The 14,710-nt window shown below is 41.8% G+C and overlaps 1 protein-coding gene across 1 annotated transcript in view; it reads left to right on the top strand.

The window, feature by feature from the left end:
* Positions 1-14,710, top strand: part of PAX3 (paired box 3) — a gene marked incomplete at its 5' end in the record, with an annotated part of 73,747 nt that overhangs the window by 44,815 nt on the left and 14,222 nt on the right. The window contains 2 exons of the mRNA XM_031060025.1: positions 4,056-4,261; positions 14,347-14,512. Of these exons, the coding sequence (XP_030915885.1) occupies positions 4,056-4,261; positions 14,347-14,512 (372 nt within the window). The remainder of the gene's footprint in view (positions 1-4,055; positions 4,262-14,346; positions 14,513-14,710) is intronic.

Here is a 14,710-nt window from a genome sequence, read left to right as displayed (position 1 = left end):
CCTTTGTGCCTCCCCCATCCTGCCAGGCAGGTGTCAGAGCCCTGAATGCGGGCAAAGGCCCCGCTGATGGATACCACAGATGGAGCGTGGAAATCGGCCCAATAGGCCTCAGCCACAGGCCATTTCTTAGGACCCAACAAAAGCCTCCAAATAAGTCAACAAAAATCCCAAAGATCACAAAGAGAAAGTGTCATTTGTCATTTGCTGTGGGTTTGTGTGGGGGTGGCGGCCCCGCTGCACTCCCCTTGCCTGCACCCGAGCAAACACGAGGAGGTCACTCGCCTTGCCTCAGCCGGGATGGCTGTGGGGATCACACGGGCGCCGGCAGCCACTGCTGCCATGGTGAGCCCCGGCGTGGCAGAGAGAGCACCCCAGTGAGCCCCAGGGCTCAGGGAGCCCCAGGCTGGCAGAGAGAGCTCCCCAGGGAACCCCAGGGTGGCGGAGAGAGCTCCCCAGTGAGCCCCAGGCTGGCAAAGTGAACCCCCCAGTAAGCCCAAGGCTGGCACAGAGAGCACCCCAGGGCCTAGGGAGCCCCAGGGCCAGCCGAGAGAGCACCCCGTGAGCCTGAGGGTGGCAGAGTGAACACACCAGTGAGCCCCAGGCTGGCAAAGTGAACACCCCAGGGAGCCCCAGGGCTGCAGTGGCACAAGAGGGAGACTCTGAAATTAATCTTGCTTAAATAAAGAACTGAGAAGATGGATGTGTGGAGGGTAGCTAGCTAACAAACCCCTAGCTACCGAACCCCTCTCTGGCCTTTGCTATATTTTTTTCATTTGCCTTATTTTAGTGAGATCCCCAGCTAGACAGAATTCATTCTGGCTGTTACACTAGGAGGAAGAGACTGTGTAATATGTTATTAAAAAAGGCTACAGGGTGTGAAGAGCTGTGAGAGAGCTTCTGCTTCCCTAGGTTGCAGATGATAACCTCTCCATGATAACCCCTCTGCCTGCCTCTGTCAGGTGCACTGTGTTGCAGTCCTAATGCATGGGCTTTAAATGGTTGTCATGTTATTGTTATTTAATTATTCAAATGAAATGTCTTGCTGAGAGGAAGAACAGCCCACAGAATGACCCCTTGTGTGTCATTTTGTTGGGTTTTTGCCTCATGTGTCTATTTACAGTGTTTGGAAAAGGGATGGTTGCAGAACTCCAGGTGACCAAATGCCTGTGACATTGGGCAGTGGGGTTGTGCATTTGTGGTGATAATCAGCATGCAGTGTTTCCTTAGGCCACCAGATAGGTCATGAGCAGTTAAGGGACAAATAATTTCTCATTAATTTTGTAATTCCTTTTTAAATTACTCTTTGTGACTCAGCAACTGGTAGTGCTATTGCTGTCTCTCCAATTTTGAGCTGTATAGTGAGAGAGGTCCTGGTGATCCCAAGGAGCCCAGCCAGGCAATCTCCCATGGCAGTGAGTCTCCTTCTATTTATGACTTGAGGGGTTGGAAAATTAGGATCAGTAGGACACATGTAAAGGTTAGTGATATGCATGTTTTGTGTTTGTGGAGGTGATGGATGTAGAAATGACCCAGCTAGAATCTCACCACCTTTGTCAGTGCTGAATAATATCTTTGTATGTCATGGAAGTCAGTAGAACTGAGTTAGTGAGATACTGCTTAGAGAGAGGGCAATGCACTGTGACTATTGAACATATATTGTATGTATATTGCTTGTCTAAAGGCTGAGGTGTATCCAAATTTTGTGCTCAGCCAGTACTCTGACCCTTCTCACTATACAAAAGTTAATAGGAAAAAATAAGAATAAAGGCTTCCTTGATGATAGTGGTGTTTAAGAATACTTTGTAAGAAATAAGAACACTACAGTTTGTAGTACAGACATGTAGCTATCCTTTGAGATTACATTTGTCTGACTTTCATACTACAGGGCAAATAAGACAAAATAAACCAATGTTTTCAATAAAGCTGCGTATAGCAGCCAGGCCTGGCAAAAGGTAATGCCAATGAGAACAGATAGATATGAAAGTAGTTTCATGTTATATACATTTTCTCCCTACTGTAATTTTATTATTTTCTCTTTAAATTCTTGCCCTTGATTACACATATTGTTCTGGACTCTTAGATGCTATAGAGTTGGTTTTTAAAATTGGTTTACCTTTGTGCATTTTATATACTGCTAATGAAATACAAAATGAAAATGAAATGAAGTCAGGGTTTTAGTTCTACATTCTTCTGCAGAAAGGAATGAGAGCATAGGGAAACATGTCAAGATTTTGCCAAGTCTTTATAAAATATTTTAAAAAAGATAATGATATGTCTTCTGATACTTCCACTCAGCTGGTGAGGAAGATAATTTCAGGAATTCAGCAGTAAATATCCCCTTTAAATTGCACAGTTTAAGCTGGCTTTTTATAGGCATATACATAGATGTGTGAAGAGGTTGTACTCATACATGTAGAGCCTGTAAGTGCATTGAAAGTGCTCCTGACATCTTCCTGATAACTTCCTTTACTTTTAACTCATTGTACACAATTAAAGCCAGCTTTTGTCAGAGAAGTTGTCTCCAAAAGGGACATTTCTGAGCTTTGTTTCAGATCTCACCCCACCAGGTAAGGGCAGAGTGCAGTGGTAGCCAGTGTGACCCTGGTACCCAGCGTGGCTGGTGTGCTCTGCTCCAGCCTAGCTGGGCAGTAAGAGCTGTTTTGCTTAAGGTGGGTGATTTGTATCTCAGAGGGACAATGGGGAACTATATTTAAAATAGTCTATATTTCTTTTTGCTGCTGGATGACAGTGTGGAGCCATCCTGCAGGGTTGTGACTTGGCAGTTGATGAGGAATGCAGGTGTCTAGCTGAGAAGGTTTGGGATTTGTCACTAATTCAGACAATGTATGATGTTAATTTTGGGATACTCTAGATTGCCTGTTTAATAAGGACTGGACTTGAACTGTTTAGGATAGGATGTTTGTGCTGATTCTCCTTTGTTCTAGAGAACAATATTCTCAAGAATGAGAACCTCTTAGTCCAGTCTTGGGACAAACCTTCACTGCAAATAAGTGACTCTGGGAGCTGATGTTTGTTCAGTATATTGATGCTGAGATCCACAGGAGTTTTTCCTTATGTCTGTGTTTGCTGCGTCCAAGATATTGATGCTGTCTGGAAAATGAAGACACCTTTCACAAAAGAGCCTCTGGTCTAGCAGTAATTGGTGATTTGGTTTTTTTTTTTTTTTTCCTGGTGTGCAGAAATTAATAAACTTTTCAGCTGAATTGTCTGAAAAAGCACTTAGTGTTTCTCATGCTCTAAGTAAACAGATTAGCTGTATTTATTAGCTCAAACAGCTTGAGTGAAATTGGAAATGTAAGATAGCTAGAAATGAACCTGGTAGGGGGCTTTAGCTGGAGCTTGAGAAACAGTTTGCTTCCAAATAAATTACATTAAAAGGATCATATTAAATCAATGTCTATATCAATAATTTCTTTGGCATTGTTGAAGTAGTAGCAGCAATGCTTGTATTTCCATTGAACAAGCAATTTCACCATCGCTGGGGAGTGTCTGCCCTCTTTAGGTGGTTTCCCTTGAAGACTCAGGCAAGAAGGAATGCTGGTTGCCTGGACAGCAGCTGGTGCAAGTAAAGACTGGCTTTGAAAGTGTACTTTTTTGGTTCATTACCATTTACTGGAGAGAGTGAGTGTGGTTGGGTACTGGAATGGGTTCTTCTGCCTCCACAGTTATAGCTCTGAGTTCAGCTGTGGCTGGAGTTCACTTGATGGCCAGGGGAAAAAAGCAGGGCTGCTGGGATCTATCTGGCCTGTCTGTGACCTCCCTATCTGCATGTCTGTGCAGTCCAGAAGGAGTTTCCATATTGATTTCTCTATAAACTGCTGATTGCAAGAGTTGAGCCCCTTCCTGGGTCATGGTCATGCTGGATGCGTTTTTTTTTCTTGCTGACTTTTCTCAAGTTCTCACTCAGGGTTTGTGAGGGGCCTTTGGTCCAAGACAGCCTCCATATGAAAGGATGTCATTGACTGAGTCAATATTTTGCCGTTCTTTCTCCTTAACTAAAGCTAATTTTGTCTTTTTTTTGTTTATTTTTTGAGCATCAGCACCTCAGTCTGATGAAGGCTCTGACATCGATTCTGAACCAGATTTGCCTTTAAAAAGAAAGCAGCGTCGCAGCAGGACAACCTTCACAGCAGAACAACTGGAAGAGCTGGAAAGAGCTTTTGAGAGGACACACTACCCTGACATTTACACCAGGGAAGAACTTGCACAGAGAGCCAAGCTCACAGAGGCTCGTGTCCAGGTATGTATAACACAAGCTGCCTAATGAAAGGAGTTTCCTTTTCTGTTAGCATGTGAGTCCTTTTATATTCCTACATGATCCTGCTCTGGAATCGAAGGAAAATGTGAAACAACATTGTTTACAGCTGTAGCATTTTTACATCTATACAAGGACTTTTTTTTTAACTGTTTAAGAGAACTGCTTTGAAAAAACTTTTGTGTCTTCCCATTAATTGTTCCATACTTACCATGATTATAGTACAGAATCTTTGAAGAAGAAGAAAGTCTGATATCCCCATTTATTTGCTTTATGCACTTGACAGCACTCTGCATGCAGCAGCTCAGCTGTGGCCAGTTTATAGTTACCTAACTGATTTCATCTGTTGTTGTCTGGGTCTTTCAGGCATTAAAAAAGGAGAGACAAACATTTTTTAAAGGAAAATATATCTATAGAGCCATGCAAGTGAGAAAGGTGGCTGGTGCACAATCTACAGTTCACTTTTAGGTTAGATTTTGATTAGAAGTTGACTTGGTATAAATTCTGTAATATCTCTTTTATCCCCACTCTCAGCTAAATTCAAAAGAAAATAATTTCTCAAATAACTTCTAAGTCTTCACAGCCTCATGTATATCTGGGTTGTCTAAAGCAAGCTAATGTACCATGAGCAGTTACATGGAGTTGATTTAAATTTTTTTAAAAAGCATGAGCCTGGATTTTTAGCTGTCTAAACCTAGGAAAATAGCTGCCAAATTATCCTGGAATAAACTGCACCTCACAGTTCAAGTTTTGATTACAACTTCTCCTGTTTAATATCAAAGAAACACATGCTGTGAAAAGTTTAATACTGGAGGCAGAATCTTCTGCTGCTCTTTCACCACTTGACATCTACAAATTGCTGGGAAAAGTTTAAAATCCTTTTAAATCAGTCTGAGTTGCAAGTGTTACCAAGCCAATGTGATTGGGTCACAAGCAAGATGTTGAAGCATGTGATCTAACAAAGGAAGAGAAATGAGTGGTGACTTGTGGTCTGACCAAGGATACAGGTGAATTTGGTTTCTTTGGTAAAACTCTTATTATGGTTTGACCTTTAAAACACCCTGATGCATTCAGACTGTGCAAACTGAAATAAGCAATACAAAACACCTCTCTGACTTTTGAAGACAATCACACCTATTGCAGCATGGCTGCATTATTGAGTGTCTGTCTTGAAAAGCTCAGATTTTTACCTGCTAAATGTTTTTGCAGAAAACTTCACGCCTTACATTTCTTGTAAGTGTTTATTATGACTGTGGGAGAAAATCAGATGTGTGGATGAATTTGTCTGGAAGGCAAACTCAGTTGTGCATGACTCTTTTCTTAACATGTTTACTGAGTGAAATGCTTGCAAAACAGCTCCACAGATAGACTTGGGCCAGGTAAGACCAAATCAAGCACCAGGAATCATTTGCACACAAACATAACAAAGATAACTTGCTTCACAAATGTTGTTAGCAAGATGAATGGGATCTCGGAGATGATGTTTTGGTCTACATTAGCTTCAGTGGAAAAATACGATAAAATGAAAAAGACCTTGTTCATGTTTTTCTAAATCAATGACCCACAGCTAGAAGAAAAGCAGAACTCTCATTAACATAACAGCTGTCTTAATGTGGCTTTAACCCTGTGACTTTTTGCATTCCTCATGGCTTCCTTGGTTCCCTCGAGACACATCCTGTCTCACACCACTCGTATGATCTACAGCCTCACGAATTCCCCAGTACCTCTGACATGGATATTTTACCTAACCCAGCATGGAAGAGAGTTCCCAGTCAATCAATGATTAAAATACCAGAACAAAACCTTTCTGGATTAAAGATGAGCTGGGGTTGAAGTAACCAGCCTGTGGGCAGTTTCCTAGTGCACTCCATCTGTCTGGTACACTTGAAGGCTGGCAGAATGATTTAGCAGTGGATTAAGGGATACAGGATTTGCCTTATCAGCATTCAGCACCTCTCTATAGCCCCTTAAAATAGCCACGTATTATGGGCATGAAATAAAAGACGACCTGTGAAAAGAAAATAACCCTAAGAGACTTGAGGCTGAGAGGGCTGGATAGCCATACTGAAGTAGCATTCAGGCTTTCTTAGTCACACTTCTTTTTTGGTAACATTATGATAGAGATCAGAGATACCAAATTTTATATGGATATATACACAAAGGTCTCTTTGACTGCTTCCCAATAAAGCATTATCTAAAAGAGCTGGCTCTTGCAGCCTGAATCCAACTAAGCCCAGAAATTTATTTATTTATTTCCTTTGGAGCTGTAAGGTCCAATTCTGTACAGTAATTTTATATTGCTTAGGCAGTTATTTAGTTGATAACAACTGGATCAACCTTGCTATTCCCCCAGTCCTGCTGTGTAGTACTTGCATCTCATGTTTTGTTTTCTCTACTCTGCCACCCTGTGCTTCCCCTTTCCTTCTGTTCTCTGAAGCTGTCTATTACTCTTGTGAAAGAAAGAGTCTTACACCACTGAACCATGGTTTTCCTCACTTTCCCACTGCTGAAGGACAACCAAATGCGTGTTTCTAACCTGGTTGCTTGGAAGTGGAGGAAAAAACTTGCCTCTGGTCTAGGATCAAGACTAGAACATGTCAGCCCCTAAGGGGAATTTTTTGAGAGCAACAAGCAACTGAAAACAGACTTTACACTGTGAATGTTATTTGTGTACCTAATCATGGGAACAGGAAAGGCTTTTGGGGAAAGAAGTGTTCCAACAAGCTCCACATTGTAAGAGTCACAAGATGTGTAACTGTAATCATGGCAAATATTTCAACACTGGGTGTAATAACGAGTTAAAATGCTCCCTGCAATTCCTCCTGCAGCACCTTTCCACTCAAGGACCATTGAGTTTTATCCCCCCTGTGTTTGAACCTAAATGTGATATAAGCCAGGAAAACCTCTTCTCCTGCCTCTTCCAAAGGCACTTGCTCTTCTCTGCATATTAGATGCAGAAGGAAGAGGAGAATTCTTTGGTCTTGTGAGATTATCAGATAAAATTCAGAAAGATAAGTACAGTTCCAAAGGAGGACCTTTCCTTTAAAAAAAAAAGTGATGCTCTGGGAATGTGGAATTAAAGATGCATGTTTTTGAGCAAAAATTGCAGTACTTTACCTGTCCAATTTAAAACCTCATTAAAACCATCATTGTGTTGCATTGCAGGCCCTTAAGGTCTGTGGCCTGTTTTTACTGACAGTCTGAAGGCAAGTTTGAAAAGTGAATTTATCTCCATTGTAGATCAAAAGGGTCTTTCTGAGCTGTGGAGTTATGGCATCAGGAATGAAGTGGGTAGTATCTTTTCTGGCCACCTTTGATTCCCACAGCAGACTTGTTTTTAGATGAACTGGGCAAGCTTTGGCAGCAGCTTGGGCCTGTTTCAGATCGATGGTGGGGAGTGTTTACGTCAATCTTTTGGCAAAGGATTTTTAAATAACGTTCAGGTTTGTCCTGTGGCTGGCCAGGAACCTGTCTTGGCCAACAGGGGCTGGCCATGCAGGCAGATCTTTTGGGGCTGTGTTGATGGCAGGCATCCCAAATTGCCAGAAATGTGGGGCATTTATTGGATTGTATTTGGACCATGTTAAGGAGTGCCCCAGCTGTATGGATCCTTGGGGCAGGAGGCCCTGCTGTGAGAAGCAGCTGGCACATGGCCCCCCTGTTTAATTCCAAATGCAATAGGAAAAATTTGTTTGGATTCTTTTTCATCCATGAATAATGGTGAAAAAGAAGGGCAAGTCAGGAATAATTCTGAATCATGACTATTTCCCACCCTGAAGAGTTTCTTCTCAGCCAAATCCCAGCTTTAAACTGATTTGCCCGAAGACATATGAAAAAAAAAACAGTTGTTTATCAACAGAGCATGTCTGAAAATTTAGGCACATCTCTCCAGGCTACTAGCATGGAATTGAATGTTCCCATGTCAAACTTGTAATCAGCTTGTTAGCTATTGTAAAAACCTTATTATAACCTCAACAAATAAGTCCCAAGAGCTCAGTTGTCTTGAGTAGCTAGAAGAAAAATTATTAAAAATTTATTTTAAGTGTTGTGCTTGGATATTATTTTCTTTGCTTCATTGTGGTGCAGGGAGAGAAAGAGTTTGGAGAGGAGTAAGGGGAAAGGTGAGAGAAGTTATGACTCTTGAGCTAGTAGTAAAGTTTGAAGGCTCTGGAGTCCAATTTCTCAGTTTTAGTAGTATTTTCTCAGTAGAAAACAGTGAAAAGCACTCTCTGAGAAATCACTGGGGAGGGGGAATCTGTGCCAAAGAAAAGTCTTAATTTGCTTTCAGCTCCTCTGAAATGGTTTGAGCATTTACTGAACTGCCCAGTCCTGTGGGAAGATGGGGCGAAGGAATGCAGGATGGATTCAAGAACACTCAAGACTCACTTTCATCAGATCTTTAGTTATTCCTGATGTGGTTTTATGGAGAATTTCTGATGCCTTTTCTTGAGACTGAATCTCTTGCATCACAAAAAGGCTAAAGAAAGAAAAGTCTGTGTGCATCCTTGCAGCAGATAACCCTGTAATTACAGGTCCCCCCTCCCCTGTAAAGGGGAAATTCTTATGGGTAAATTAACCAACTGCATTCATATGCAGGCCCAAGAGGACATTTTAAAATATAAAGGAAAAGAGGGATGTGATTTTGATTGTCTCTTTCTGGTCCCTGCTGCCTAAGGGCTCTAATTAGTGTCACTTTAACTTATAAATATACAGCTCAATTTGCTTATTACTTAATCATTTTTAGAACTATTCAGCTGCAGATTTTTAGAAGTATTTTTGTAGGACCGAGTCAAAGTTTTCTCAAAGAAACCTAAGAGATTAGAATAAGTTGGATCACACTGGGAAGTAAGTGGTTGGGTGTCCCTATTCCCTTTGGCACAGGCTAGTGACTTTTTGGTCTGTGTTGGTTTTTTTGTTTTATTTTGTGTGTGGTGTGTTGGGTTTCATTCTGACTTTCTTTGCTTTTGGGGTTTTTTTTGTGTGTGTGTTTTTTTTTTGTTTTTATTTTTTTGGTTTTTTTGTTTGTTTTTATTTTTTTTTTGTTTCTGTTTGTTTTTTGGTTTTGTTTTTTTTTGTTTGGTTGTTTTGTTTTGGGGTTTTGTTTGGTATATTTTTCCCTTTTACTCCCATCTCCCTCCCTCCCCCCTGTATGTTTTCAAAGAACTCTGGTTTCTAGCACACTGATAACTTGTAGTATCCTGAGCAGCATCACTTCCCATGTCCATAAAGAGCAGGCTTTGGCAGGCAGGGAACCCTCAGCTTTGTGACATTCCCTTTGGTGGCCGTGGCAGTCTGCTCTCAGCAGGTTTTGGGATGCTGTGAGGGAACATGGTGTGCATCTGTATGCAGTGAACCTTATCCCTGTGAGGCTGAGAGTGTGCAGATGTCACAGTCAAGCTGATTTTTCAACTATGTGCTAAAAAGCAATTCTGTTTCTACTCTTTCTTCATCCTGTGGCTGCTCCCTGGCAGTGCTCTCCCTGCAGCTCATAGTACTGATACCCTGGTGAGCCAGGATGGAAGCTCTCCCTAGTGCAAAAACAAAGAAAAGGGAGGATAAAAACTTGTTTCCTGTGCATGCCCTTGAAGGGCTGCTGAAGTAAGCAAGGTCTGGCATCTGTAGGGGACTGCAGGAGCAGACCCTGAAGGTGTCTGTAGCAGTCACACTGCCATGTTTTGCAAAGGTAGCAGAGTCAGTTCTGCCTGGGCTGGTGAAGCTCAGCTTTGTTTGCAGTTTCCTCTTCAGCCTCCCCTCTTCCCAAGGCACACCTGCTGCTTCTGGCACAGCCCACATTCTCTCCCTGGTGGAACATCCGCTGACTCTGGCTTCCAGGATGGTCAGACTTTGTTTTGAACATATGAATTTTGTGGGAAGGGAGAGGTGGGGAATAAGAGGGTGGGGGAGGCAATTACCATGAAAAATATCATGAGGAAAAGCCAAACCAACTTCTCCCTCCCCCCATCTAGAATCCATCTAAAATTAGAAGTGCCATTAACAATACATCAGTCTCTCGACTTTTGCGTTTCTGGCACTTGTTCTTGCAATGGTCAGGACTTCATATAACAAAATATGCACGGGTTTTTGTAACATTCACATCTTGAATGTTTTTCCCTGTTGAATCAGAGATCTTTTTGCCTTAAAAGCACATAGAGCACTCTGTGTTTATGATCAGACTGTCGAAATGTCAAGGCTAATTACACTAGTGTGTTCCCAAGTGAATAAATGCATCTTCTAAAGAATATCCTGTTGAGATCAACAAAATAAGATATTGGCATGATCACTTGCAAACTGCTTTAAGAAAAAATGATAATAAGATGCAGGATCCAAATATCAGGAAATAGAGATGGAAGAAACCTATTAGTTCACCTTATCCAACTACATTGGTGCAAAATACAGTTTATATATTCTGTGGCAGAGTGATTTCTTTTTTGGTCAGTCCAGTCCCAGGTGTTTGGAAAACTGGAGCCTCCAGTACTTAAAGTGCTGCTTTCCCCCATTTTGTTCTGTATTTCATTCTCTTCAGTTCTATTTTTGAGTTATAAATGTTGGCCAGATATTGGGATTCAAGTTTGTTTCCAAATCATCTGGATCATTTACATTCCATCTTTGAAAGTGACATAGGAACCGAGGAGTCCAAGCCTCACTACAGTGAGTGTGACTTGGCTTCTGTGCAGACATAGTTTCTGAATGCTTGGGTCCCTCAGCCAAGCTGTGTTTCCTCTGTCCATTTTTAGGTAGTTTAGAGTTTGACTTCTGTGGTGCCCACTGCAGGGTGGCGCTTTCTCACAGGATGACACTTGGGATCCCCTCCAGGGGCTGCTTTGTACTGGAAGCATCCCTACAGTCAGGTGATGATTGTGCCCCTCAAATGGAGGTTGTGGGAGAAAGGAGCATCCTATGGGGACCTGCTAGATTTGAAAAGGCCACTCATAAGATGAGAATTTTTTCATGTTGGTGGAAGTTGAAATCTGTTGCACATAAGGGGACATTGCATTTAAGTCATATTGGAAATGCATAAACAAGAGAAAATATTCCCCCAGGTTTTTACAATATGTTTCTAAGCAGACACACTGACTTGTGGTGGCTGAATTTATTTTTAAGTCTTGGCTTGAGATTAGCAAAGTTTTTCAAGATTTCTTTAGTGGTAGTATTGTACATGGATTTTTCATGTTACATGAGGATTTAAGCAATGGAAAAAATTCTGGACTCTTGAAATAGATCAAGGCAACTGACTGTAGTCTAAGGGAAATATTATGATTAAAAACCCCAAAAATTTCAGTTAAAATAACATATTCTTAATATGTTCTGAATTCAACATTCACAATTCTGTTCAAGCTTCTGAATAAAGCAAGGGATTTGACTAATTTTAATAAGTATTACATAAAAGGTAAATAAAATACTCTAGGCTTCAGTTATTTAGGTTTTGGTTATTTAGTTTTTAGTAACTTTTTCTTGATTTGGTGGCTTTTTAATTTTTGTTTTCTTATGTGCCTCTACCATTCTGTAGTGATGAACTTGTATGGTATTAGTGGCAGTAAGTCTTCCTCTGCAGTTTTGAACTTGTTCAAGGGGTTTTGGTGAGTTAATTTTGGACTAACTCTGGTACTAGTCAGGTGCCATCTGCCCTCCTGCCACCAGGGAAAGCAAGAGGCCAGTGCCAGAGGACTGTGCCTGTGCCATGTGACATGGGTGCCCATCAAGTAGCACTCATTTGGCACATCCCAATCACACAGGACTGAGGTGGGAATACACAGCCTTGTTTCTGCACCCCTGCAGAGTCTCACTCAGTATAATGGGGCTGCAGGTGGCAACAAAGCTCTGTGTGAGGATGTCCATTGTGTGGCTGCTGCAGACTTTTTGATACCGTTGAGTCTGTTCCTTTCAGAGATGTTTAATACACAGCTGCAGTTGTGGAAAAAATACAAGTCTACAAAATGAGCCAAAAAATCTGTCCGTAAATAAAAAAAAGAAAACTTGTCATTTATGTGAATTGCTTACTACTGAATTAAAGTTTGGGATTTGACTCATTTTAATAAACACCTGGAGTTTGAAGGCAAATGCTTATCTGTAGAGAAAACAAAATCTTGTTACCTCACTTTTCTGAGTGAAATCCATTCATGTAGCCTAGTTCTGCTTGTGTTCCCAAAGCACTCAGAGATCATGAGATAACCCTCTTGACCTGAAGAAGAGAGAGTGTCAAGGCAAAACGCCAGAGTTAATGACCTGGGTCAGCTAATTACAACAAGGCTTTGCTGTTCCCTGGCCACTCTTTGACCTCCATTATCCTTCCTAAATGTTCTTTGGATCTTTAGCAAGGTCCCTTTCTTGCTCTGCAGGCTGAATCTAGACCCATCCTCAACTACTGCTCATTGCAGGTTTTGCATCTCCACTTTTGCCTTGTCCCTGCCAGCTGCTTTCAGAAATGGTTCATGTGGAGACAGGGGGCTCAGTATGTACAGCTAAACAACAAGAGAAGGATTTGTGACATAGAACAGAGGGTCCACCTATCCCTCTGTCCTAGATCTTAAACTGGAGTGGGAGTGTATAATTGAGGAGTAGATGCTGCGGCCAAAGGAGGAGGCAGCTGTGTGAACTGAGCATCTCATTCTGAAAAGAGGATGAAGTCAGAACAAACTACATGGTGACAGATGGCCTATGGCAGAAACCAGATGGCCCAGTGAGTCCCACCACTCCTGTCATGGAATAGCAAGCACAGGAGAAGCCCACAGTGTAGCCCAAAAGGTTGTTACCCTCTAGTGTGAGGGCCACTCATGGTTTATAAATGGTGTTACACTTAGAATCCCAATCTGTGATGCCTGATTCATAAGCCAGCAAGGGCTGCTTGCTCAAGGGTTACAGATCTGAGTCCCATCTTCTACAAACACATCTATATGTGGCTCATCAGCTAACGTGCCTCAGTGGCTTTCAGGCCAGGCTGCCTTACAGGCCGTGCAGATCTACTTTATCAGGTATTAACACACAGCTGAGGTCTTATCTCCTGAATTGTATCTATAGATGAGCACCACAGCTGCTTCAGGGTGTAGGCTTATGAGCAACTGGCTGCTTGTTTACAAATGTGTGCAGTCTCTGTTACCTGAACCAACCATTCTTTCCCTCAGTGCTCCACCTGGAGCCGAGAGCTGTAGTCAGGAGTCTGCTCCTACCCCACAACAAGGCAATGTGCCTCACCCTTCTCCAGGCACCCCTGCACTCTTTGCCCTTCCAATTTGTGTTGTGTGGAATTTTTATAATATCAAAATTAACAATTAATGTATTTTGCAAGTCCTATTATGTCTGCATTTGTGATGTCTTGCCTCTTTGCATCTTGGATGTAGTAAGAACTATCCAAGACTTGGAAAGCTTAAAACACAAACTGAGAATGATGTGAAGAAAAGCAGATTTATAGCTAAAATGTCCCACAATCTAAACACCATCTGGTTGGTGTGCAGTCCTGGGAACGGATTTCAAAGTGGTTCTGAAATGCTAATCTAGTACTGAAGTTCTGACCTACTGTTTTGTACATATGTGAACACATGAAAACTTGCTGGGAGGGATTTGTGTATTTTGTACATGGGGCTTGTATTTTTCTAATTAAAAGCTTGAAGTTCTGTTGGTCATTAGGGCAATATATTATCCCAATATATAAGTATGTGCACCTTCTAACAGTGCATTAAGCGATGCCACTAACTTGTCAGCAAGTTAAAGACAATACAGTACAGATGAAATAGCTTTGGCCGGCACTTAGATGAGAGATTTCCCCCTTGTCATTAAATCTGGAACAGTAATGATAGTGATTAAAACCACTAAAACTTGAAAGAGTAGACAGCTTTTTTCTCAGGAGAGGCTGAATTTGAGAGGGAACTAGGGATCAGAATTCCTGTGTTGGATCTGTTGGACCATGGAAATGTGTGCCAAGGACAACTTTCTTGTCTAGGAGTACTGAGTTCAGTGTGCATCTTCTGCATCTCTCATCTTAGACACTGCCCGTGTTTGAAATGCAATGCCATTCTTTCTGCTACATCTGTATTAAATGTGCAAAAATCAAATGTTCGTGTTTAAAACATTTGCAGGTCTGGTTTAGCAATCGTCGTGCCAGATGGAGGAAACAGGCAGGAGCCAACCAACTGATGGCTTTCAACCATCTGATCCCTGGAGGATTCCCACCCAGTGCCATGCCAACTTTGCCAACGTACCAGCTCTCTGAGCCCTCCTACCAACCCACCTCCATACCCCAAGGTACAGTAGCCCACAGGTACTTGGTTAAAATAGTGTTACTGGGGGGTTTCCTGTGCTCATCCGCTGTAGAAATATTTTATTTTTTAATGAGTTGGCTAATTTAGGGTCTGACTCAGGGAGGATCCTGCAAGCCTGTTTATTTTAAGAACATAAGAACTGAGATTTGTTTTGCTGAAAGAATGGGGTGGTTCCATGTGA

This window comes from Geospiza fortis, unplaced genomic scaffold, assembly GCF_000277835.1.
Source record: "Geospiza fortis unplaced genomic scaffold, GeoFor_1.0 scaffold318, whole genome shotgun sequence".
NCBI classification, from domain to species: Eukaryota; Metazoa; Chordata; class Aves; order Passeriformes; family Thraupidae; genus Geospiza; species Geospiza fortis.
Note: the sequence above shows the minus strand (reverse complement) of the source record. Positions and strands in the feature narration are given on the sequence as shown.